This window comes from Vombatus ursinus, unplaced genomic scaffold (assembly GCF_900497805.2).
Source record: "Vombatus ursinus unplaced genomic scaffold, bare-nosed wombat genome assembly UNPS02014798.1, whole genome shotgun sequence".
Classification (NCBI taxonomy): domain Eukaryota; kingdom Metazoa; phylum Chordata; class Mammalia; order Diprotodontia; family Vombatidae; genus Vombatus; species Vombatus ursinus.
Window position 1 is genome coordinate 10,931,291 of NW_020954576.1, and position 27,479 is coordinate 10,958,769.

The 27,479-nt window shown below is 39.3% G+C and overlaps 1 protein-coding gene across 1 annotated transcript in view; it reads right to left on the minus strand.

Annotated features, from left to right (window-relative positions):
* Window positions 1-27,479, minus strand: part of LOC114049373 (nidogen-1-like) — a 110,321-nt gene that overhangs the window by 60,565 nt on the left and 22,277 nt on the right. The window contains exons 3-9 of the mRNA XM_027870648.1: window positions 25,738-25,964; window positions 23,332-23,756; window positions 17,391-17,540; window positions 12,915-13,166; window positions 8,110-8,310; window positions 6,381-6,626; window positions 5,837-5,980 (exon numbers count right to left, since the gene is read on the minus strand). Of these exons, the coding sequence (XP_027726449.1) occupies window positions 5,837-5,980; window positions 6,381-6,626; window positions 8,110-8,310; window positions 12,915-13,166; window positions 17,391-17,540; window positions 23,332-23,756; window positions 25,738-25,964 (1,645 nt within the window). The remainder of the gene's footprint in view (window positions 1-5,836; window positions 5,981-6,380; window positions 6,627-8,109; window positions 8,311-12,914; window positions 13,167-17,390; window positions 17,541-23,331; window positions 23,757-25,737; window positions 25,965-27,479) is intronic.

Genomic DNA, 27,479 nt, shown 5'->3' on the forward strand with positions numbered 1-27,479 from the left:
TCTCTCTCTCTCTCTCTCTCTCTCTCTCTCTCTCTCTCTCTCTCTCTGTCTCTGTCTCTTATTATTCAAGTCTCAATTGCTAAAACAGGGCTTTGTATTACATCTAGATACTGTACACTTTTGGAGGGAATGTCAGGGGCTTTTTAGATCCTGTTTTGTATTTTTTGGAGTCCTGTTACTATTTTCTTTAGATCTTCAGTACTATGTTTTTCAAAGATCTCAGGAGCAGCTCAGGCTAGAGATGTGCAAACTTTCAGTGATGCCTGAGTGTTCTGATCCAGTATGAAGTATAACTACTCTCTTGGTCTGAGTTTTTCAAGCTCCTGACCCCATTTTAAGTCTGCATGATACAACCATAAGTTTGCCCCTCATTAGAAATTGGTCCCAGTCCCTGTCAGCTAGCTAGAAAGCTCTGCAAGTTCAGAGTGACAGAACTATAGGCTTCCCCTTGGTCTGAGCTCCTTGCCTGGGTCACATAGCTGCAGTCCTCAGCCAGGGTAGGGGATAAATCTGCAACCTCACTCCAAGATCAGTGCCACATGGCTGCTGCTTGTTTCTATCCCTGTTTCTTGAGGTATACACAGATTATGGACAGATAAATCTGAGCTGGATCTCCTAGAGGAGTGGCTGCTCCTGGAATACAGCAGATCAGCCTCATATCAAGGCACAGATCTCCTCCTAATTTTGATGGGGTTAGTGCTGCATAGATGCAGGCTGGTTGTTATTCCTGCTCCCTGCAATCAGGCCCAATCTTTGCTGAATCCACAGCCACTTCTTGCCTTGGAACATAGCCATAGGCCAGCCCTGTGCTTAGCCACAGATCTACTCCTAAGACCATGCTAGATCCACAGTCTGGCTCTGGGGTCAGAGAGACACAGCAGTTATCTGACTTCTGTTCCTGCTTCCTGGGCTGGAAAAAAAAAATGATTCATTATGTTTTCTCCTTGTATTTCTGCATTACTTGATCTGGTGCTCTTGTTAAATGTTAAGAACCTATGTTTTAAGGCAATATTTTTTCTCTACCAAGCTCAATGCATTTTTAAAAATAACAAACAACAAACACCATGGATAGAATCTGGATTCTGTTCATCTTTGGATCTGCCAACTGATATAGTTTCTAGGTTTTTCTAGTATTTCATTTATATTGGTTAAATTTCCTTAGTAAATGGTGATAGTCTGTTTTAATATCCTTAAAATTCTTTTATCCATTTTCCACTTTTCACCACCAGCAACTTATTCAAGTAAGTCAGGTTGAATTTGCCTCAATCTCACACCATGTCCTCTCACTTTTTATTCTTTCTTCTAATTTTGTATTGATTTTGTTAAATGTTCTAACAAGGAGTCTGACATCACACAGAACTACTGATTCAAAAATCACGTCCATCTGCATAACAAGTTATTTCCTGTCTATTAAAATATAATCAAGTTAATTCTTTGTATAATGATTTGGTAGCCAACATGTCTGGAGCCTGTTCTTGAAAAAAATATTTATGATAAAGGCTTCTGTATATTTTATGAGTCTTTGGTCACTCTCATTTTACCCCTGAAGCTTAATTTCATGGAGGGTCTTATTGAATTATTCTTAAAATTACTCCAGCATTTCATCCTTTGCAACCAATATCGTTGCATAAGCTATCATTATTTTCAAGATAGTTTTTTTAAAAAAAATATTTATCATGAGCATTGCAGTGCTAGAACAAAGGTACTGCAAAATGTTGTTTCTTGTTGCCTTTGGAAGCATGCTAAGACTAGTTCTACCTACTTCTTCATTCTCCTCTCCAAGTGTAACCTGTGAACCATCTTTTTGTTTAGCTGCAACTTCCTTTCACCTTCTAATTTCATTTACAGCAAGAACATTAAGATTGATATGTTTCCATTCTTTCCATGAGTATGTTCACTTATTAGTCAGAGGACAAGAATCTTACATTTAGCATATCAACAAGTAAGTTAATGTTTATGGAAGGTGTAGAAACTATGTGAGTCTTGGCACCCTTTTCTACCATTCTTCAGTGATCATTACAGAAACAGAAGAGAGTCACACAGAACAAAGGTCATTTCTTATTTTCTTTCTTTCCTGAATTACCATGGACAAAAATTCATCATCTAATGGTCAGTCTACTAGCAATGAGCTTCTCAGTACTTACCCAGACTGATCTTCAAAAAGTCATCTTAGTCTGTTTACAAAGCTTAAGCTCCATTGGTACAGCCTTTAAGAATCCCCATGCCATGAGGTATTGGAAAAGCACTAGCTAAAATTTGACTTCTTTCAGTTTGAGTCAGCATCTTTTATTTTTGCCTCAGTGAAGGGAAAAGAGATCTCTCTTGCACATTATTACATATACTTAAAGACCATAAAATTAAGTTCCTAGTCATCTTTCCCTCTCTAAGAAAATTTTCTCCCTGTTCATCCTGTAGTTTCCATTTTGTGAAGGGGCCAGGCCAACCTGCCTTCATTCCTCTCTTTTTTTGGACTTCAGAATCATCCTTCTGCTGCTATCTCACCATTGAACTTATTTCACCACATAAGGCTTCCTCACCCTGTGACATCCTATTATCTGTGTCCCACTCACTCTGAAATGTCCCTCTTCGGGATGCATCTTCCTTCTCCCATTGGTTGAATTCCTTCTGGACCCCTCCTTTTGTGAAGGTGCCCCAGCCAGCCTACCTTCATTCCTTCCTGGCCATGTTCTTGATTTACTGGGCTCCAAAATCATGCTCTCGCATCAGCTATTTTCATTTCCCATCCTTTTCTACCCACCCCCTCCAACTTTTCAGCTCCCTTTTAAAATGTAAGTTTTTTGAGTACATGGACTGTCTTTTTATTTGTATTTGAATCCTCAAGGTTTAGCAGAGTGGCTGACAAATAGTAAGCATTTAATAAATGCATGTTTCCTTTCTCCCTTGTCATAACCATCACTCTCCAACCTGCAGTAAAATCCTTGACCTACATATTTACTTATAATTATAGGTAACTAAGTGGTGCAGTGGACTGGGTATTGTACCCAGAACTAGGAAGACCTGAGTTCAAATCTGGCCTCAGATACTTACTAGCTATGTGATTTTGGGCAAGTCATTTGAACTGTCTCTCTCATTTTCCACATCTGCAAAATGAGAGATTGTTATGAGGATAAAATGAGGTAATATTTGTGAAGCATTTTGCAAACCTTAAAGCACTATATAAATGCTAGCTATTACTATTCCTGCTTTTATTTCTGCTTTGGTGTGTTTGCTTTTCCCATATTTTATCCATTAAATACTTATCTATTTTTGTCCTTCTAAGAAATTATAAACTGTTTTAGGACTGGGGCTCAGTCTTATACAACACACACCAAGTGCCTTGCCTGATGCTATATATTCTGTGAGCACTGTTTATTTCTTAAGTAATCTATTTTGAGAAATTCCTAACCTCTGAAGAAACACACGAATGCATTCCAACAAGAGAATTCCTTCTGTTGGCACAATTAAAATTATTAGGAAAATTGGACCATAGACTGCCCATCTGATGACTGAGCAAAGGCAACCCCGCTTTGCTCATCAGATTTTATTGTATTAGATCACAGCTGCAGCCATGGAATTCAACAGGCACATCCAGTTGGAAAGGGAAGGCCTAACTCACTTTCAGTGCTGTTTCTCCCATACTCCCCTGGGTACTTCCCACAGTGGAATAATACATGAAGTGATCTGCTTAATGCAATTTCAGCTTAAAGGGCTATTGACACGAGGCACTGACACTTAGAGGCATGATTTAGTAGCCCAGAACAATGAGCAGCTTGAATAAGAAAATGCCAACATTCCATGATGTTAATAAGCCAGAATGAGAAAATAATGACAAAAAGCAAACTATGTTCATGCCTTCCAAGATAATAACTTCAAAAAAAATTTTCAAGATGGCAACCAGGGAAAATGAGATTTTCTTTAAAAATGAAATATTAAAACAATTGGTTGTCCCTTGCATATTGATTTACAAGGCAGGGACTGTTTGACTTGAAAATCAAATCATCTATAATCTAAGTCATCAAACGTAGATGAAACCCAAAAGGCCGCAGTCTAGGAACTGCAGCTTGAATTTATGCCGTGTGATATTAACTTATAGTTTGACTCTTTGAAGGTGAAATCATCTGGCAGAAAGGCCAAACACACAGTGTACAGAGCACCGGCCCTGGAGTCAGGATGACCTGAGTTCAAATTCAGCCTCAGACACTTGACATTTACTAGCTGTGTGAGCCTGGGTAAGTCACTTAGCCCTAATGCCTAGCAAAAAAAAGAAAAAGAAAAAAAAAAAGAAAAACATATCTGAGTTTAGTTTGGGGATAACAAATGAGGGAATTGAGATTAGGGGGAAATGCCCCTGGAAGAGATGTCAGCAACTTCCATATTCCTTTAACTTTTTGATTTACTGATGTTGGGTGGCTATCATTCCATTAACCGTATTACAACTTCTATTCATCAAACTTAGTATTGGTGTCTGATGAAGGTCAATCAATAAAGTCTGACATGAGGCAGCATGGTGCAGTGGGAAGAATACCAACTCCGGACATACCTCTGGTATTTACTCCCTCTGTGACCTGGAAATTAACATCCCTGGGCTTCAGTGTCCTCCTCTATAAAATAATGAGGCTAGACTAGGTAACCTCTGAACTCCCTTCCAGTTTTAAATCTGTGAACCTAACTGTCCCTCTCACATACATGTTGTTCAATTAATTCGCTCACCTTATCACTGTCAAATCCAAGCATCTCTATTAGGATTTTACCTGATTTGGACTTACCTGGTTTTCTGCTTTCTGCAAACATTGTGCTAGGCACAATATAATAGATGGCTATCAAATTTTGAACCACTCAGGTTTAGAAATTCTTGAGATACTTTTCCTACTCATATATTAAGAGTTGAAACACTGAGGGATGGTAGGCAGCAGGCTGAGAGAGACAGGGTGGGAGGAAGAGAGAAGAAGGGAGAGGAAGGAAGAGAAAGGAGGAGAGGGAGAGGGAAAAAAGGAGAGGAAGATGTAGAAAGAACACAAAAGGGAGCATTCCTCTAGGGTCTGAAATATCTAATTTCCTTGGCTATAGCCTTCTCACCCTGGAATATTATTCCACAAGGCTTGCTCCCTACTCTCATTGGTGAGTTCCTCCCGGAGCTGCCATTTTGTGGAGGGGCCCAGGCCATCCAGCATTCATTTCCCTCCCAGTCCTTTTCCTGATTTTCTGGACTTTAAAACCATCCCCTGCCTCACTAGGGACCTTCATCCTCGCCTTTACCTCTCTACATACTTTTCAGCTCCCTTTTGTGTGTTATCTTCAAAAATTAGAATGTAGGCTCCTTGAGGACAGGTACTGTCTTTCTTTTTGCCCATACTTGTATCCCCAACACTTAACAAAGTCCTTGCCACATAGTAAATGCTTAAGGAGTCAGTGTAAAGGGGAGGTGGGGACAAATTGTACAAATATGAATTCTTGGGAATAAAACACTAAGGAGCAATTGTGAAGGAGAAAGGGCATATGAATATGAACCCTTGGAGCTAATTCTGTACCCAAAGTGAGTGAACCTCTGTATCTGGCTCAAGGGATTCTGTGGCCTTGGATCCTAGTTCCCATAAGCAATCCTGGCATATAAGGACAGTGATGGCATGCCCTGGGAGACATGAATCAATTCATGACACACTTCTGAGTAACTAATGGTCTCTGCTTGGGAAAGGAAAACATGTAGGAAGGAGCCCATGGACTATGAGCTCAAGTATGAGCATAATTAGTGAGAAGTGGTCAAATGCTTTCGATCCTATGTGAATGGGTCTCTAACTTCCTCTCCCAACTCTTCCCGAGTCAGGATGATTAGCCATACCATAGCAACTCTGTCCATCTCCTCGGAAGCCAATGGAGCACTCGCAAACGAACTGACTTCCTGGACCTGGGCGGCATGCTGCGTTTGCGTCACAACCGTGGGTACCCGTGTAGCAAGGGTTCTGAAGGGAGTCAGGGGAGCCATCTGAAAAGGTAGAGATGTTGAAATTGGTTTTCTAAGTATGTCTAAGTACTCAGTGGAATGCCTTTGGCTTTATTCTTGACTTTAAAAAAAACATGCACAGTAAGTTCTACATGCACTCCTCATTTTCGCTTAAGATAGCACATCAACATCTTAGACGGAGTACTGGAACAGGATGACAGGTGACCCACATTTTAGATTAAGCGCTACGCTTTAATCTTCCCTTTGGGCCAAAGGATGCATTTGGACATTCTTCCCCTCCTTACTCCACCTTTGCAAAATCATGCTAGATACTGACTGGGAGTGAAAGAAAGAGTATGGAAAGTCAAAGCATGGATTTAAACTCTCTCTCTCTCTGTCTCTCTCTGTCTCTTAAGCCCCATAAAACTACTGCTCTACTTACCCCCAATAGGACCAATTGAATTGCTCAAAGCATATCTCAAGATCTTCTCTTCCGTGTTGTATAGGACAAATACGCTATCCACAGAAAGTTGCTGGGTGGGAGGAAGAGGCTGTCGAGGATCTTCATGAGTGCATTCCTGGAAGGTAATGGTTTGCCTCCATTGGTAAGTGTAGGTACGTGAAGAAGCGATCCCATCTTGGGCAGGTTCAGTCACTTTATACTCCCGGGTGGAAGAGGATGTGATAACTGGAAAAGGCAGGGAGATAGCATGTCATCAACAGCAAGAAAGAAAATCTTGAAGGAGGTCTGAGGAATGATAGCCCAAGGCCAAATACTTCCCACCTGCAATTCTACCAGATGAGAGATTGGAACAGGTGAGAAAAACTACTTTTCCTTTACTAGGACCAATCTCTTTGCTTCTAGAAATTCCTTCTTTCTCCTGTTATTTTAGTACGTTGTGGCTTTCTAGGATTAAGGGATTTTTTTAAATAAAGAATTTCAAAAAGAAAAAAAAAGAATTTCAAAATTGACCCAAGAGTTAGGAAGCTAGTTTTGTGTCAGAAGGCAGATTCCATAGAATTATGAAAAATCAGTAATCAAACCTAGAAAGGCAATGAGAGGAAGGCTTTCAGAGGAAAAGTAATCTCTCTATTCACTCATGCATTGGCTACCTTCAACTTCCTGCTTTAAAACAAAAATTTATACAGAGCCTTTACAATTTTATGCTTCACTGTAGTTTTCTACATAATAGGAGCTCAGCAAAAGATAAAATTATAAATAAATTACACAAGTAGGCTTCCTTATATCAAAATGCTGCTTATAGTGCTATCTAAATTACCCATTTATAGGATTTTGTGTTACTACTACATTCTGCCACCTTTCACAGAGGCAGTGAACCGAGTGGGATTCAATATTTAAAGGGTTATGCATTTCTTCAACAGCGAGAAAAAATAAGGCACAGAATTTTCTTGGCTTCTTATAGCCGACATTAGTAACTTTTTGATATGGAGCTTGGAAGAGGATGTGGATTCTCATCCTAGCTTCTTAATTATTTAAGCAGGAGGTGGGTACAGTGGATAAAGTACTAGGCCTGGAATAATGAAGACCTGAATTCAAATCCAACTTTAGACATTTACTAGCTATGTAACCCTGGTCACTTAACTTCTCTCTCAGTTTCCTCATCTATAAAACAGGAATAATAATAGCACCTACCTGCCAGGATGGTCGGAAAAATCAAATAAGATAATGATTGTAAAGCTCTTAGCACAGTGCCTGGCACGTAGTAAGCGATATATGAATGTTAGCTGTTGTTGTTGTTGTCTGATTGCCTCTTTAGCCAATATAGGCCCTTGAACTCACTCAGCCCTTTCCTACCACTGTGTATTATTTACACTGTCCTCTTAATCTTGAATCTCCCCTTATTAAAATCTTTTGCCCAGCTTAAAACCACTAGATACCACTTTTTCAATGAAGCTTTCCCTGAGTCCTCTCTAGTCATCTGTCTTACCCATGTTCTGTCACAATATGTGACTGTACTTTGCCTATGTACTTAAATTCTAGTTGGCGTGATAACTTTAATCTCTATGTTATTTCCCTTTACTAGGGTATGAATCATAGCTTTCTATCCCATAGCAGATACTTAATAAATCTGTATTGAACAGAGGCTGGGTGATTCTCAGTAAGGTAGTCTAGGGTTCACAGATCATCTCATCTAGAAGCTTGGGCTCACCAGAGTTGGCATAATGGTAGAGCTCAGTGTAGGGTTCTATCTGGACAGTGGAGCCAGATGGGATCTCAGGGACGCGTCCATCCAACTCTGTAGTGATGGTCAGGTGGCCATGCTCGTCAATGCCGTTGAATTTCTGTTTTATGACCATCTTGTCCGGGTACCCCACAAAAGTCACTTCAGCTTGACGGGTGAACTCTCCTCCTGTAAAGTAAAATCACCAAAGAGTAGTCAATTTACTGGATCCAACTGTCACTGGGCCAGCAATAAACAGTTTCATGCTTAATTCCAAGCAAACAAAAAAAAGTAATCATGTTGAGATTCTGGGAGGTTTGAATTTTCCTTGTATATATCTATAAAAGTCTGTGTTGCACTTGGTTTTGTGACCCTAGGCAACTCACTTGGCCTTTTGTATGCCTTAAAATGCTGTTTAAAAAATTGCAAAGTGAGGGGTAGCTAGGTGGCGCAGTAGATAGAGCACCGGCCCTGAAGTCAGGACGACCTGAGTTCAAATTCGGCCTCAGACCAAACACTTGACACTTACTAGCTGTGTGACCCTGGGCAAGTCATTTAACCCCATTTGGCTAAAAAAAAAAAAATGCAAAGTGGTAGTACCTGCCTCCCAGGGTCGTTCTGGGGATCAAATGGGACAATATATGTAAAGCACTTTGCAAACCTTAAAGTATTATAGAAATGTGAACCATTATTACATTTTGTCCATTCTTACTCCTAATAGATGATTAATAAATATATGCTGGTGGAATTAAAAAAAAAAAGAGTCTGTGTTGGATCCTTGCTTTCATTTGGTTAAGGACCACATGTAAAAGTGACTGGAATCATGAGTTTAACCCTCCTAGGGACAATTTACCTTCTGCTATATGGCCACTGGGTGCCTGCCAGCTAACATTGTCGTTGATAACCAGCAGAAGCTGATGAAGGAAGAATATGGCTCAGTGCAACCCATCACCACTACTAGAAAAATTCTAAGAAGCACACGTCCTACTGCTGAGGGTGGTTCAGCCACATCACATTCATGAAAAATGAATTTCTCATACCTTCCTCCCCTGGAACAGAGGCAGGGGACTATTAGAGTGAAATGCTGAATATATCATCAGAGTGGTTGCTGTATACAATGTTTTTCCTTGTTTCAAAGACAATTCAATCGGGAGTTGAGGTAAGGGGGAAGAGGATCTCCCCCCATAAATGACAGTGATATAAAGACATCAACAAAATATATTTAACATTAAATTAAATTAAATTAGTATTTCTTCTCTACTCCTATCTTTGTTTTTCCCACATTTATCTATTCCCATTCTATGGTTATGTAAGCCCCAACTGTAAGGTTGAGGTGTCTGGGCTACTGAGAAGGATGAGAGGTAGTAAGAAGAGAAATGTAGACTGAGCAAATATTGTGAGTGAGTATAAAAGATTCTTTTGGTCCACCAAATTTGATTGGCAAAAAAGTCCTTGGATGGGAGTGTACAAGCTATCTCCTCTTTAAATCTACTCACACCCCAAGTGTAGCCCAAGGAAAGTTATTGCCTAGGATACATTAACTCTGCCTCAGATTCAACTCTGAGAACATTCAACATACAGGACCACACAGGGCTAGATGAAACTTTCTGGTGCCTAATTTGTTCACTATAGTATAATAGAAAAGATCAGGTTCTGTCCATGCACTGGCTTAAATCCAAAGGAAGTCGTGAAATTTGGAAGCGGTATGGGTAGAGTCAACACATACACAACATGGCACGTTATAATTACTTTTGCCACTACTAATTTGTAGGCTCCTCTTCAAGTCAAAAAGGTCCTCAGATAAAACAAATTCTGTTCAATGTCTGCCTGAAGCCAAAGTTATATGAATGTGGCATATTTAATTTTGAAATGCAGAACTGGTTGAGGCAGATGGATCAGCACAGAAAGAGGAATGGGATGAGATAGGATGATTGAAATCTTGACCTTAGAGGACTGAAGATGTTGGATGCTTCCCTCTTCTCAGCAGAGAAGAACTACTGGTATCGAGTAAGTTGTGTATGGTCAGGCATAGTCAACATATCAGTTTGCTTTACTTGACAGTATTTCTTTGTTTTAAGGGAGGGCTTTGTAGGGGAGTAGTTAGTAGGAAGTAATAGTAATCTAAAAAAATTAAAATCAATAATTGATTTCCAATAAAAGATGATTGTTTTTCAATTAATAAAAAAAGCTAAATCTGAACAAGCCATGAGTTGAGGCTAGAAATGAGCTGAAATGGCATCTCAACCTCTCTGATATCCTGGGCATTTGGGAAGAAGACAGATTAAGAAGCCTGGGAGACTGGCTTAAAACAGGGCAACAAAACCATTCTCCAAAGTAGTGCTAGAAAAACTCAAGTCAAGACTCAATTTCAAGGGGCAGCTAGGTGGTGCGGTGGTTAGAGCACAGGCTCTGGAGTCAGGAGGAACTGAGTTCAAATCCAGACTCAGACATTTGACACTTATTAGCTGTGTGACCCTGAGCAAGCCACTTAACCCCGAATGCCTCGCACGAACCAAAAAAAAAAAAAGACTCAGTTTCAAGTTTCTGTGTTTCCGCTGAAGCATTACAATCACCAAAAGCCATTTGAGAAGGGATATGGTTTGGATGTCATGGTTGACATGTTATCTATCTGGCTACAAAGAAAATACGTAAGACTGTACTCTGATCACCGAAAAAAGTAAAAGCATCTAGTTTTCTTGAGAGGTGAGAATTCAAATTTTCATCCTGTACCACCAAACACCAAGAATCTCATTAGGGTGGTACAGAAGAAAAAGCTTTGGCTTAGAAATTAGAGGATCTGAGTTCAAATTCTGACTGCTACTTACTATCAGGGTGACTTTGAGCAAGTCACTTTATCTTTCTGGGCCTCAGTTTCCTCATCTATAAAATGAAGGGGTTGGATTAGATGACCTATAAGGTCTCCCTTCCAGTTCTAAAATCTACTATTCCTCAATTTTCTCATCTGAAAAATGGGGATAATAAAATTTGCAATAATTATCTCACATGAAGTTCCAATGAGGTAATATACATTAAAAAAATTTGTATAAACCTTAAAAAACAATATAAATATCAGTTCCTATAGTTATACCATTAAAATGGTCATGGCTATGGATCTTGGACCTGGACTAAGATGGGAAGAAAAAATGTTAATATTTAGAAATCAGAATATTCTAAAGGTTGGACCACCCATTTTAAAAAACACATAGTGGCCTCTCACAAATGTGGTCACAGTTAGGGAAGTAATGTAGTATGTTATCTTTAACTTGTTTATATTCTCTGGTTGTTTCTGGTATGTCTCACATCCTAGAAGATAAACAAGCTAAGGGGAAGAATCCTGTCTTCCTTTTCATTTGTATCCTGAATTGTGCAATGCACACAGCAAGCACTTAATAAATGTTTGTTAAATGAACATCTGTGATGATGATAACTAAGGAGAATGTTTAAGAAAGATGCACTATATTCAAGACATTGTCCTAATTAATTGACAAATGTTTGTGGGACATGAAGACTCAGCGGATTTAATACGACATAGAAGAATTTTAATTCTGCCCCCAGGCATTGCTCCATTAACAAAGAGGATGCATTTCAATGACATATTTCTTTATGAGAAAGGTTGTTACTGGGGGAAGTATAACCCAGGCAGTATAAGGACACATCCCAAGAGGCTTCTGCAGGAAAGTATTATTAAGTAGGAACTAAAATCATGCCAGAAGGGGAGGGAAGAGGCTGACTTTTTTTTTTCTTTTTCTTTTCTTTTTTCTTTTTTCTTTTTTTGCTGTCAACATCGATAGGGAAGGAGGCAAGAAGGGAAGTCTTTTATTCCACAGTTAGAGATAGAAAACTTAACATGCCAATGCTGGTTGAGGTAACACAGTGAAAGTAATTCATTTGACAATCAGCTAATCAATACATATAAAGATTGACTTCTGATCCTTTCTTGTTTTAGTAGTTAGAAAGGGAAAGAAAAAAAATAACTAGGGGGCATCGGGCCCTTGAAGCTGGAGGAGACGTGAGGAAGACAAATTTATGGGTCTATGTGGGATTTCCCCATTTGCATTCATCTGGGAGGGAACAAGCAAAAGCTCTGTGTGTGTAATTTTCCCTGTGCTTTGAATGATTCATGGAGATTTTCAAAGACAATGACTTAGTTATAAAAGGGCTTCCTTTATTCTCAGAGAATTATTGGTCAAGTAATCTGCTACTGCTAAATTACCTTCTTTGAACATAAGATCTAGAGCTAGAAGAAACTTCAGACATCATCTAGGCCAACCCCCATCATGCTGAAGATAAGGAAACGGAGGCCCTTTAAAAAATCAGCTCAAGAAAACATAGATGTTTGTTTTCCCTCTTAACGCAGCAAGAAAGGGCTAGATGTCAAACGCCTCTTAAGTTTTGAACCTGAAACCTAATAGCCTACAGAATGTGGCAGCCTATGTGAGCTCAGGCCTGGGGTTGTGTTGTCAGGTATGCACTGATGGCAATCACTTGCATTGCCAAAGAATTTCAAATTACCAGTTATCTCTGCTATGAAATCTCTGCTAAGTCAAGATGTAGCCCCCAGACATTGTCAGCACCTCTCACTGAAAACTGACAGCACCTTTTGCCTTCATTATATTATAAAGAATACAATTAACGGTGTGCTCTGCCTACAGAGACCAAAATGATCTTCGAAATGTTTTCCACCCATGCGTAGTGTTCCTTTCTGATGCCCAATACCCAGCACCATCTCCAGTCTCCACAGACATTCTAGGAAAAGGCCAGTTGATTCAAAGATTGTGATATAAGGAAATTACCAGTGATACTGAATCCATTCTTGAATCCTTCCTGCTCAATAGCAAACATCCATCCAATGATGCCTCCCACAGGAGCCAGGGGTACCAGAGAATAGCCCAGGGACTCAGGAATGGTGCTGATGGCTGTGTAAGATCTCCCATGGTTCATCACAACATAAGAATGGAGGTCAGTATTCTCAAAGACAATTGGAGTTTGGCTATTCCCTACAAAGATCCTTCCTCGAACTTTACCATTAACTCGTTGGGGAGAACCTGTTTGGAAAACAAAAGATTTCTTAAAAAAAAACAAAACCCACAAGCCACAGAGATTTTAGTTTCAAGCCAGTCTTTCAAAAAACGGGGAGGAATAACTTATGTTATCCTAAGTTCCTACTCCTGGAGAAACCAAACCATGATAACAGTACCAGGATGTACTACATTAGGATAAGCTAAGAAGCTTGTCCTTTTCAGGACTAAATTTAAGAAAAAGTTGATAATGAAATGAAAAATATGATATGAAACATCATTACGTAATTGGGGCTCTGTTATGAGATCAGGGAAATCCCTCTGTGTATACCACATCTACAATATGCCTCTGAACAACAACAGCAAAATATATCACTGTCATCCAGAAAATTAATGGGAAGCCTATGACACAAGAATATTATCTCATCCATCATTACTTCTGAATGGAAGAGGATCCGTTCATCCTAAAATGTCCCATCCCGACCACCCCAGCCTAAGCCTTGCCCTCTCGGAGATAATCCCAGGGCCTTGGAACTGGAACCACTGTAAGACTTCTTCCTCCAAAAGCTCCAGCCCAAATCCTGCCCTCCCCCTCCCAACAGTACACCCTAAAGATCTCTGGGCCTCACCATCAGTCCTGTGACTGTGCCCTGGAGAGTACTGGGACTTTCCATACATCCTCTAGCTGGCTGTTCTATATGTATTGTCTGTCCCCTATTAGAGGGTGAGCACTTTGTGAGCAGGGGCTGTCTGGATTTTCTATTTGTATTTCCAGCATGTAGCACAGTTCTTGCACACAGTAAGTCCTTAAATGTATTTCTGTTCTTTCCATTCCATTTGACTCTCTGTCTTGGTCCTGGATTCAAAGAATTCCTGTGGTCTCACACTCTGGAATAAGCCTAATTTAGTTTTCTGGCATGGGCTTGATTGAAATATACATAGAGATCTGGAGAAGTTAATCTTTCAATGGCCCCCAAACAGTTAGACCTATCATCCAAAGCTCTCATTTTCCCCACAAATATTCCAGCCTCCTAGAGATGTGATGGCTAACACAAGAAGTTTGCTCAACACAGATTAGAACTTCTACTAGAACTAAGAAACCAATCACTTTGGGGAAGAGGGTGACCTGACTCAAATAAGATCTCTAGGCAAAAGGAATTTAGACTTAACTCAAATGGTATTTACTTTGCAGAGTGTTTTCTCCACCCTGGGGCCAAGTATGGGTCATATTCCCAGATTTAGGAATGGTTAAACAAATTTTAGTGCATGAATGTAATGGATCACTAAACTGTGAAAAAAGACAAATGTGAAGAATTCAGAGAAACATGGGAAAATCAATACGAACTGATGCAAAGTGAAATGATCAGAACCAATAAAACAATATGCACAGGAATTACAACTATGTAAAGAGAAAGTACAAAAAAAAAAGTAGAATTTAAGTCTGTGTAATTAACCAAGCTCAGCCTCCGAAAAGAATTGAGGAAACATGACCCCTCTCTTCTTTGCAGAGATTGGAGACTATGAGTGTGGAATATCACATAACTTCGCATATCTTCTCCACTCATTGGTTAGTTTTGGTGAACTGTTTTATTCTTTGTTCCAAAGGATGGCTTGTTAGGTAGAGGAGGGAGAGGGATACATTTGGAAATAAAAATGATTTAACAACAACAGATACCAATTTTTCTTTTTTAAGGAGGTAGTAGGTTCTCCCTAGCTAGAGATTTTCTAGTGGAAGATTGATGGACAACTTGTTAAGGTTGGACTAAATGACTTTAGAATTCTTTTCCAACTCTGAGATTCTGTGATTCTGTATCTTTAATATGGTAGGTGTTCCATGAATATTTATTAAACAATTGAATGAATGAGCACAAAATACTTAAACTCACACCTGGGTGGATTCCATATCTCTGTTATTATCTAGCTGTTTTCCATATCTACAAGTAGCTAATCTAGAGTACTAGGCAGTTTACTGTATAGCATTTTGAGTTTGGCATAGTTTTCCATACAAATTTTTCATGACACTGGAGAATGTTATGAATTCAGTAGACTAATACTAAAAAAATGCATCCTAGGAACAATTACAATAAAGACTTGAGCCAAGTTAAGCTAATGAAGGGAGGGTAAGGGAATGAAATGTCAAATCTTCAACTGAAAAATTAAGTTTTTAAAAATAAGAAGAAAGCCAACAAATATTTAAGGCATAAAGCCATTTTTTTTGGTTCAAATATGTGTGTGTGCATAATTTAAAAATAAATTACAGAAGGGTCTAATTTCTGAACTTGCTGTAAAACAGAAAATCTTCTTGCTTCCAACACTGATAAGGTTGATTTTTTCCCCCAAAGATTTATTTGTAGCTTTCTACTCCTGCAGTGGTATGTTAATTGGTCTGGTTTAACTTTTTTTTTTCTTTGTTATAAGAGAAAGCTCATGGAAGGCTAAGAAGAGAGGTTTATATTCAGAAATGACTGTGATGTAAAAACAAAGTCATTGTTTTAACTTTTAAAAAAGAAAGAAAGAAGGAAATTGTAGGAAACTGAAAAAAAAATTATTCTTTGTCCTTGTGGAATTCAAAGAAACTACAAAGATTGTCTAGTTCAAATTGTATCTAAATAGGGATCCTCCCCTCTACAAGATACCCAACAAGTCATACAGCCTTCATTTGAAGAATTGCAGTGAGGAAGAATCCACTACATCCCAAGGTAGCTCATTCCACTTTTAGATAGTTCTAATCATTTTACATTAAACTACTGTTCCCAGTTTTGTCCTAGCCCTACCAAAAAGAACAAGCCTAATCCCTCTTCTATATGGCGGCCCTTCATATAACTGAAGACAGCTAGCTCAGTCCCCTCTAGCCTCCTCTTCTCCAGGATAAACATTCCTCATTCCTCATATGCCAAGATCTCCAATCCTCCTCAAACAGAAAAATCTGCTTGTCAACATCCTTCCTAAAATGTTGCTATCAAAGCTGCATAAAGTTGTACAGATAGAGTCTATGACTGTAAGAATACAGAAGACTACTACCTCCTTTATTTTGAATACACAGAAGCTGTTTTGGCTGCCATAGAATGCTGAGTTGGTTCGAGGGGCCCCAGAGCTACTTCAGAGAACTGGCATCACTAGAGAGGCTGAGACCAATACAATCAATCAGGAACCTTTGTGATGATTGGGTCTATCAAGAACCAAACCATATCTTTCTGGGGCAGGACACAGCTAAAGCAGATCTCAATCACTGGATGTATACCAATGGAGTTGATCTAGGAGTCTAATGATTTATTCACCCTTGAATTCCAAAGTACCAGGCCTTGTCTTATCTGATTCAAGGGCACCTGGCAAAAGGAACTGAAAAGTGAAGCCAGAGGAGGAGGTGTGTTTTAACAGATTGCCAAATTCACAATGTTTTTAAGGACAGCCCCAGAATCTAACAACCTATTAGGTTTATAGAACTACATCTGGGAAACATATTGCTTTGCTAACAAATTCAAATAGGATTTAGTAGAGTTTACAGGACGGTGAGAAAGTGTTGAGGGCAGCTAGGTTGCACAGTGGATAGTGCACCGGCCTTGGAGTCAGGAGGACCTGAGTTCAAATCCAGCTCAGACACATAACACTCACTAGCTCTGTGACCCTGGGCAAGTCACTTAACCCCATCATCTAGACAAAAAAAAACAAAAACAAAAACAAAAAAAACCAAGAGTTGAAAGCAGGGAAAATTAAAAGATATTAATGATTCCAGCCCCTAGTTACCTAATTTCACTATTTCTGCCCATGCCCTTGCATTAGGCTTATCTACACTAAGGGCTGAAGCATCTAAGATTAAAAAAAAATACATAGTATGGGAAAGAAACAGACCTACTCAAACCAGAACAAGCAGATTTAAAGCTAGTCCATTAGCAAAGTACAAAGTAAGTTCAGGGAGTAGGAGATTCAAAATCACTTGCATCATCTAGGTATATTTTAATTGTTATTAGTACTTTAAGGATCTGTAATTTCAATGACCTGAGACTCACTCTACCAGTGTGGATGATAACCCTTCCACTCTTTGGGAGACATATTTCATGAGGCCCCATAACTAAAAGTGCCATCACTTGGTGACCAACCTCCTTTCTAGTATTGAGAATTCCCTCATCCCACTTCTAAAAGCATTAAATGTCTCCAGAGGCTTGGATGAAGGCAGCAATTTAAAAGCAAGCATTCTCTTCCCTGCCACCCCACCCAACACCTCATTAAATCCATTATAAGTGAGTTACTCACCTTCTGCAACACACTGTCTACCATTCCCAGTGTATCCAGCGGCACAATGGCAACAAAAACCTGTTGGGTAGTCTCTGCATTGTGCATGAATGGAGCACTGGTATCTGTTATTGGCACAAGTCTGTCGAGAATCAGTGTTGTACCTGAAAACTGTTTAAAACGAAAAAAAAATAACGCTCCAGTGAGGGCCTCTGTGAGTGTTACCTGTAACTATACATTGAGATGCCTTTCCTTACACCACATCTAAAGCACAGGTTCTTCTTTTAAAAAAAAAATTTCTTTATTTTTATCATTCTTTTTTTTTAATTTTGAGTTCCAAATTCTCTCCCTCCCTCCAGTCACTCCCCTAACCATTGAGAAGACAAGCAATATGATTTCAATTATATATGTGAAATCATGCAAAACATTTCCATATTAGGCCATATCACCAAAAAAAAAACCCAAGAAAAATAAAGTGAAAAATAGTATGTTTCAATCAGCACTCAGAGTTCATCAGTTTTCTTTCTGGAAGTGGACAGAATTTTTCATCATGAGTCCTTTAGAATTGTTTTGGATCATTGTCTTGATTAAAGAGGTAAATCCTTCACAGTTGAACATCATTACTGATATTGCTATTACTATGTGCAATGATCTCCTCGCTGACTTCTGCTTCATTCTGCATCAATTCACGTAGGTCTTCCCAGGTTTTTCTGAAACCACCCCTTTTGTCATTTCTTATAGCACAATAGTATTCTATCAAAACAGGGGTTCTGAATGTGGGGTCTCAACCACTGGATTTCAAGGGGGTCTATGAATGTGGTTGGGGTGGAAAGGTTACATCTTTAGTTTCAGTAACCTTTAACTGAAATTTAAAACGCCTTTCCAACTATGAATGTAAACAATAAATATTCTGAGAAGCGGTCCATAGGGTTCACCAAACTGCCATAATGAATCCTTTTGAACACAAAAGAAGGTAAAGAACCTCTCACTTCGAGGAATTCATAATTCCTCGAATAATAGGAGAGGAATTTCTCCATAATAGGAGAGATGGAACATAGCTATAAAAAGCAAAATTCACTACAGAGAAAAAAAAAGGAGGGGGAGGGTCATTGAAATGGGAATGGTACCATTACTCAAATAACCAAGGAAGATGGGAAAGTCTGAGTTCAAAACATAATTAACAACTTTTTTGCGGGGCGGGGTGGGGGGTGTACAGAGAACTCTTAAGGAAAAAAAATCCCTCTAACAATGAGTTGCCTGGGACGCTGAGTCGTTAAGTGACTTGCTATATCAGAGACAGGACCTGAACCCCAGACATCCTGACTCTGAAATGCCGTGCCTTTTTAAATGACTTACCCTATACTAAGCCACATTGTTTCCCAAATTCTAATGTGCAATGATTTTCGTCAATCTGGGAAATTTTTATGATTAACGATAATTATTTCTTAAATAAGGTAACAAATCCAATGACTTCTTCCTTCCCCGACTGCCACATCCTACTTCAGAAGGCAGAGTAGGTGGTACACAGCAGAGAATTTAGCTGTTTAGCTAGAGGGGACTACTGTTACATGGGATACTTACTATCACAGAAGTACAAATTCATTCTGTGGATTGAACTGCCTCACTTAATATCCACTTTAAAGTGCCAGGCCTATGAGAATAAATCTGAAGGTAGCGTCAGATAGGTGGAGGACCACCATCTCACAATAGGCAATATAGAAGCCTAAGTCAGTAATCAGAAGATAGCATTCATACCACACCTAGGTAAGCTACTCCCCAATGTTTTTCACAAACGTGGTCACACCTAGCTTAAAAACCTTTGATCAAAGAAAAAGGAAAAAAAAAACTTCCTATTTAAAGATCTCATCTTTAAATATGTGGTTCCTTCTTACCACAACTATGAACTAGCTCATTTAATTGAACAATCCAGAGCAAATTAATTTTGTATGTGGTCTATCTAAACACAACAGGGAGTAAGTTTCTGGCTGTGATAACAATCCCGTGCATAATTAGAAGCCAACACATGAGTGAGGTCAAAAGCAACAGAAATTTAATCACATGTAATTTCTATTAATCCTCCAGGAATGGAGTCACATAAGGGACATTTTCAGGGGGTGTATAAAGAGGGAGCTGGGAAGAAAGGAAATCGGGGCCTTTAACTGAACAAACACACTTGTAATGCTATTGATTACCCAACCTCCAACTGTGCCCCAAGCTTTCAAGTAGTTTCCCTATTGCCTGTCTGTCAGTAGGGGCCTCCATGGATAGCAACAAGAATACATTGAAGGCTAGGGTGAAGTCATTTTTCACTTGCTAATGAAAACAGTCAAAGAGCTGGGAAGGAACAGGAGAGGGAATAACACCTGATTTTAGGGCAGATTTTGGTTTTCAGTTCAAGGCTTTTACTAGCATAAATCTCCTTTCAACAAATACAAAATATCCCACCATGGGTTAGGAGAGGTGGAGATGGTGTTGCTTAAAATAAGATCGTTTCACAAGTGAGAAATTCAGACATACCTAGATAGGGTGGAAACATGGCAGGAAATAGAATGAGAATCAAACTAGACATCTGCAAGTGAATAAGTACATCTGAAGGAAATGCATCCAAAACATCTGGGGAAGATTAATTGGAAACATAGTTTTAAGAGGCAGATTGCCATGTTCCTAGGAACTTTTAGTATCATGTAAGACACCAGTGATGAAATGTTTAAAGGAAGGAATGCGGATGTCTTTAGCTTTCAGTCAGGAATCAAAATAAGGCAGTCTTTTCCTCATCTTGCCACCAATTTGTTACGTGACCTGGAGTAAATCACCACCTTTCTCTGCCTCTGACAGCTCCTTCATGGAATCAGAATATCGCCACATCGCCACATCTCCACATCTTGCCCGTTGCTTTCTTTGGGAATTTCAAATGAAGTTCAAGCACAAAATGTGACTTATGACTGCCTTTGCTGGCCACATAGCAAATCACAACAAGGAGATAAAAATGAAACAATAGAACTTCTCCAAGCCTTGTAATAACTTTACAGAAGGGGATAAGACCATGCAAATGTCATTGAAAAGGTAGAGTGAGACTATGAGAAGGGCCTCCATCTGGGAGGCAGAAGAGGTAGGATCTGATCCGGACTGACTAAGGAGTCACAGGGAAGTCATTTCACCTGAGCCGTAGTCCTTCATCTTTAAAGTGGAAATTAACACTTGCTTTAACCTTCCATGGTCCTAGCGTGAATAAAGCCTTTTGTATACATTTGGACCATGGAATCATAGGCTTGGTGCCAGATGGGAACTTGGAGGCCACTGAGCCCAACCTCCTAATTTTACAGATGAGGAAACTGAGGCATTGAACAGTTAAGTGATTTGTGCGGAGTCCCACTGCTCATGTCTAAAGTAGAATTTTTGAACCCAGGTCTTTCTGATATCGTGCCCAATGCTCTCTCCTCTACGCCACTACGTAAGGAGGAGTTATTATCATCATTTAAAAGAGGTAATATAAAATAGACTTGGATCTACCCCATTTAAATCTATTTTGCTGAATTATATCATGTGAGCATTAAAAAAAATTAATGAACACATTATTTTTAATAGAAATACAAAAGAGCCTTGTTATAAACCCAGATTCAGATCACTGCAGGTCAGATTTTTTGCCTCAGAAACACACATATGACCAGCGTGGTTTGGGGAAAGAACAATGGATTTGGAACCAGAGCCCTTGGGTTCAAATACCAGCTCTGTCCCTTGCTATCTGCCTGACTTTGGGCAAACTTTTCACATTTTAGAGCCTCAGTTTCCTGATCTATAAAATGGGGGGCAGGAGGTAGTAGGTGATCCCAACCATCTCATAAAATCTTATCTATTATCCTGACAGGTTACTAAATCCTATACCCCAAGACCAGCTTACAAACAGAGGTTTGCCATATTGTATTTGTGGTTTTTACAGACCACCACAGCAGCAACAGATATAGGAGTTACCAAAGGAAAACTCAACTATCCTAAATACCACAGACAGAACTTATAAAATTATTTCTGATTGACAGATGGATAAATAGAAGGCCTGAGAATGCTAAGGTTAACAAGAAAAAGACTTAGAAGGGAAATCAAGCTATCTTAGAGTACTTAAAGGGTTATAATATGGAACAAGAATTACTTATTATGTTTACGTGCTAAGGTAAGAAATAGGATGAGTAGGAGCCAGGGTCCAGATCCACATAAGGAAGAGCTTTCTAACAATTGGAGGAGATTGAAAATGCACAAAACAACAAAGAATGAAATGAACAGAGCCAAGAGAATATTGTTACAGTAACAGCAATATTGTTTTGAGAACAACTTTGAGCAACTAAGTCATTTTGACTATTATAAATACCCAGATTAACTATAAAGGATCTACGAAGGAAGATGCTGTTTGTACCCAGAGAAAGAACTGATAAATAAAAGTATGCATAGAATGATTTTACTTATATGTACATATTTGTGTCTAATGATAGCCATCTCTAGGATGAAAATAAATAAAATAGAAGAAATAAAATAAAAGGGGAAAAAAGTTACATGACAACTTTATTATCTACTTAAAAGGAATAGCAAGTTGTACACAATAGATTGGCAGTTTCATGTGCAATCATCTTTTTTTATTAAACTACATTATGGAAATGCTTGTTTCATTTCTTAAGTTTAAAATAAAATAAATAACTTTTTAAAAAAATGTAACATGCTGCCTTGTGAGATAGTGAGTTCCCCATTACTAGAAAAGATTGGACGAAAGAGACTTTTTTCTTTGAGTGGACAAGATGACCCCAAAGGTCCCTTTCAACTCTTACATTCTATCTCATATATTAGAAGTTACAAATAAGAATATAGGATCCTCAAGTTCATATTTTCTAAACATCCTTTCAAATGGCTGGGATGGAATGCTAGGAGAAATGAGAAAGCACCCTGACATTATCTCCATAGTCACAGTTCCAACTCTAAAAAGCTATTCAGTCTCTGAAGACCTGATGTCTACATTACAACTCTTTCTAACTGTAGGTTTTACAAACTATCAGACCACATCCTCTCCTCCAAGCTCACGTCCCATCATAGGGGTGTGATGGAGCCAGCTCAAAAAGGCTTATGAGAGAGAGTTAATTGTTAAATTTTTAGTCTGAGCATTTATATGTTAGCAAATACTACAAATCAGGGCTTGATTTATTGTTTTGTTGATTTTTTTAGACTTAAGGAAGTGATAGAGAAAATGTTAATGATGCAGATTAATCTTAAGAGCATGTTATGTATACATGGTTTTTGTTGTTGTTGTTTTTGGAGAGCCAGTTGTTAAACATTTACCAGCACACTGCTGCTCTACCCAACTCAGTTTCCTTATCAGTCAAATGATGGTGGTGATGGTGGTGGGGTTGGACTAGACCACAGGTTCTGAACTTTTTTTTTGGTCATGGCTCCCTTTCATATACTGGTAAAGCTTACAGACCCTTTTCTAAAGAACACTTTTAGGGGCACCTAGGTGGCATAGTGGATAGAGCTCCAGCCTTGGAGTCAGGAGGACCTGAGTTCAAATCTGCCCTCAGACCCATGACAATTACTAACTATGTGACCCTGGGCAAGTCATTTAACCCTGATTCCCTCACCAAAAAAAAAAAAAAAAAAAGAACACTTTTTAATAATTAAAGGAAATGCTAAATTTCAATTAGAGGTTAACAAAAATAAAGATGAGTTTTTTTAAAAAAAACATCCCAATTCATGGATCCCTTGAAATCTAGCCACAGACCCTCTGGAGAACCTTTGGACATGAAGTTAAAAACTCTTGAACTATATAATCACTTGAGTCCCTCCCAATTATCAATTCTATGAACTCTATATTGCAAATCTACCAGAATTATCCGTATTTTACACCACAGGCAACTCAAACACTAATCCTCCCCTTCTCAAAGTAAAGTCCCCAAACATGTACCCATAGCAAGTTAAATGGCCTTACCAATCCCTGTTTCCTCTACTTCATCCACGTCTATGACCTGTGCATGCTGCTGGGGAAATCCTTCAGCTGGGTATGGGAACGACTTGGTTCCCCTACTAGAAGGATTCGGATACTGATCCACCACAATGGGTTCTTCTAGAGGTGGTCTCTCCGTACTGGCGTGACGCGGGGAGATGGGATTTAACAAATCATATGTGTCTTCATCTCCCCTTCTGGGGACATCATAAGGGTCAATTGTGGTGCCCACATCCTCCAAGCCCAGAGACCTCTCAGACACGCTCACCAGGTCATAGTCTTCATCTTCCTCATCTTCATATTCTGTGCCATCAGATCCAAGGCTGCCATCAGCTGGCACCACACCACTGGCAGTGGAAGGGCTCCCAATCTCAAAAACCCAGACACCTTGACGTCCTGCATTGCTGCTCCTAGGGAAAAATAGGACAGCAGCTCTCAGAAAGCATTCCTATCCAAAATTAGTAAACAAATCATAAATAGCCCACACAGATATAAAACAGACTCTCCCCCACCCTTCAGACCTTTGTGTCTGAAATCTTCTGTAGCAAACCAAAATAGCATGCTTATCAAGTGGCAGGGACTGGGAGAATGGGTTCAAACGGGTGGATATCTGACCTGCCACAGGACCAAGAATTTCCAGGGCTACTGGGATGTGCTATGCTATGTACTAACGAGCACAAAAAATTCTTTGCTCACAAATACTAGAGAAGGTTTTCCCAATTAAACAAGTCTCCTTCGAGATATTTAGAAGGTGGAGTTAAGAGAAGCTATTTTATCTTAAAATGCTACTGATTCCCATCTTATTGGTGAAAATCCTCAGTATATAATAAGATTCTTAGTGATTAATATCAAGCTACTAAAAATGCTCCATCCTCCCTTCCATTTAAACCCATACCTTTTTCTTGATTATCCCCTTTCCTTTTCTCTTTAATCCCCACTCCTTTCTAAAAATTTTACTATTTTGCCTATGCCACAGACATTTTAAAATGTTCAACAGCAATTTTATTTACACAAAGGGCAGATAGATTGGAAAAGGATGACATGCCACTCAAGAAGATTTTAAAGGCACAAGTTGGAAAAATTCAAGGTAATCTTGAATTTAATCTTGAATAGGATATCTGATCAACGCAAATGCCTTAGGCTCGAGCGGTGGAAGCCTGGGGACAGGTGAATGATAAGTCAGAACTTGCTACATGAAAGCTGCTGGGTTTCCCCTTGACCAGCCCATCATAGAGAGGGGAATCAAAGGGAGATAGACAATGTGGGTCCCAGGAAACTCCAGTATAAATATCTCCCCCTTTTGCCCTATTCTGCACAACAAAGTAGGACCATAGATTTTTTGAACTAGTAGGGACCATAAAGTCATCTAGCCCAACCCCCTTGTTTTAAAGATGAGGAAACTGAGGCCCTGAGATGCAGAGACTTGCCCAGGATCACAAAAATTGTGAGTGAGTCAAGATTTGAATCCAGGTCCTTTACTCCCAATCCAGTATTCTTTTCATGGGAGCATGCTGCCTCTGTTCCTTCCTACCCTGAAAGCCATTCCTGGTAGAAAGTTTTGGGGTATTTTTTTCTCAGAGCCTGGGCTCACAGTAAGAGAAGGGTTTGGTGCTTCATACCCCTTGGGATGATAACACGAATTGCTGGCAGTCAGGACAATCCCATAAACATGAGACATATGGTTACTTGGCTCACAGCTGAACAAACTCATCCCCCAAAAAGGAACTATTTAAGTGATAGTCCATGATTGTGGAATATTACAGATATGGTTAGGCTCAGTGGAAAGAGCACTGCACTCACCTCGGAGTTAGAGAGGCAAGGCTCCATGCTTACCTATGACACTTACTATCTGTGTGATCCTGGGTAAGTCACTTAACCTCCTTATATGTAAAATGAAGGGGTTGAATTAGGTGGTCTCTGAGGTTCTTTCCAGCTGTACAGCTATGATCCTATATGATCCTATACGTTGGTCCAGAACAATGATTTGTTCTGTGAAGTGTGGATTCAGTTAAAGGGACACACCTGAGGACCCAGAGGGCCACATGTGGCCTCAAGGCCACAGGTTCCTCACCCTGCCCAGACTGGCCAGTGCCTTTTTTTGCTTCTTTTTTCTTTCTGTTTTATTCTTTGTCAAAGGGGATGACTCATTGGGTAGTGGCGGAAGAGGGCTATATCTGGAAACAAAGCTGATATAAAAATAAATAATATCAATAAAAATTTTAAATTATAGTATTAAAAAAGTAATTTGTAGGAGACAGGCACCCTCAGGTGGTATACTTTGCATATAACCATGCCACTTTGAAAAATGGGAAGAGCCAAAGTGGCTTATTAATTAGACGGACAGAAGATGGCAAGGAGAGGAATGTCTACTCAAGAACAAAGAAAACATACTTGACCAGATTTTCAATGGATTCTCTGTCATTAGCAAATATGTTGTAGGCACCATCACTTTTCCATAAGAAACCCACGGAGCCTTGACTAAATGCAACCACAGCAGAAACTTGGTTTTCATCCTTCTTGGAGTGCGTGGTGTAGAATTGCAAACCATCTTCTGGGTAAAGGAAAATGGCGTATGAACTGGAGTCAGAGGAAGCTAAGACAGCCTGGAATGTGTTTCTCTGTGGAGAAAATTAAAATTCAGTTTAAAATCTGGAAAAATACCCCAAAATGCTCAAATGGACCAATTTCAATCCCATAATCTGCAATAGGCTACACCCCATGTAGACAGTGAGAGGGCAGCACCCTGACCTTGTTTCAGAAACCTCTTTCCAGCATAAACATCTTTGCCAAATGAAGAGGTAGTGATTTACAAGTCTGCCATGATATTCAAAATTGAAGCTTTGTCTAAGAGTATATCAGCACTAACCTTTCTGTGTGTGTGTGTGTGTGTGTGTGTGAGAGAGAGAGAGAGACAGAGAGACAGACACAGAGACAGAGATAAAGAGAGAGAGAAAGAGACAGAGATAGAGATAGAGAGACAGATAGAGACACAGAGAGAGACAGAGAGAGAGAGTTCTGTATAGCTGGTGACACTAAAGTTAGCCAATAATTGTAGTGATGGAACTCCTAGAATGAGACCCAAGACCCTGCTATCAAGGAAACTCTCATTCCTTAGGCTGTAAAAAGGTGGCCAGTGAAGGACTGTCTGCTTGAGTTCTCCAGGAGCAAGCAGTCAACAACATAACAACAAAAAGTCAACAAATTGGTAAAATAGAACATGAATATATTAGGTTCATGTTACAGGAAGGGCTCAATCACTCTAAATATAAATGGCCTCCTAGACAAAGCCATGGAAATAGACTAGATTCCCTCACAAGATTCCTTTCAGCTCTACGATCTAACAAAATTAACAAGTAGGAAATGTATTTTATTATTTTTATTATTTTTATTTTTTTGCAAGGCAGTTGGGGTTAAATGACTTGCTCAGGGTCACACAGATAGTTAAGTGTGAAGTGTCTGAGGCTAGATTTGAACTCAGGTCATTCTAACTCCAGGACCAATGCTCTATCTACTGCACCACCTAGCTGCCCCACTATTTTATTATTTTTCTTCAAAGATGAACTGAGTTGTGTCTCTAAAATTATTTGGTTACTTACAATAAACATTAAAGGCAATGTTCCAAAAGGATAGAGAGCTGACCTCAGAGTCAGTATGACCTACCTGGGTTCAAGCCCCTTCCTGACATACTGGTTATGTGACCCTGGACAAGTCACTTAACCTCTTAGCTCCCCAGACAACTCTCCAAAACCATCAGTTGCAGAGAAGGTGTGATTTGTGTTGATTGGGGAAGTTCTTTACTGAGAACTTCTTGAACCAATGAAAACACAGATCTCACCTGAACAAAACATGGATGCTCAATAAATATTTTTTGACTGATTGATATGCTATAGGAGAAAGGGCACTGGCCTGGAAGTCAGAAAACCTGGCCCCATTTCCTAGCTGTTGGACTGTGAACACTGTAGGTCCTTAATAAATGTTTGAAATTAGTCTCTCTGAGTGCAGTTTCCTCATCTGTAAAACAGGGATAATAATAGTTGCAATATATCTGTATATTATGTATATATAAATAAGTTATAAACTCCTCCTAGAGCCTTCCTTTATAGAGGGCTCAGAACTTTCCAGGTAACTCCATT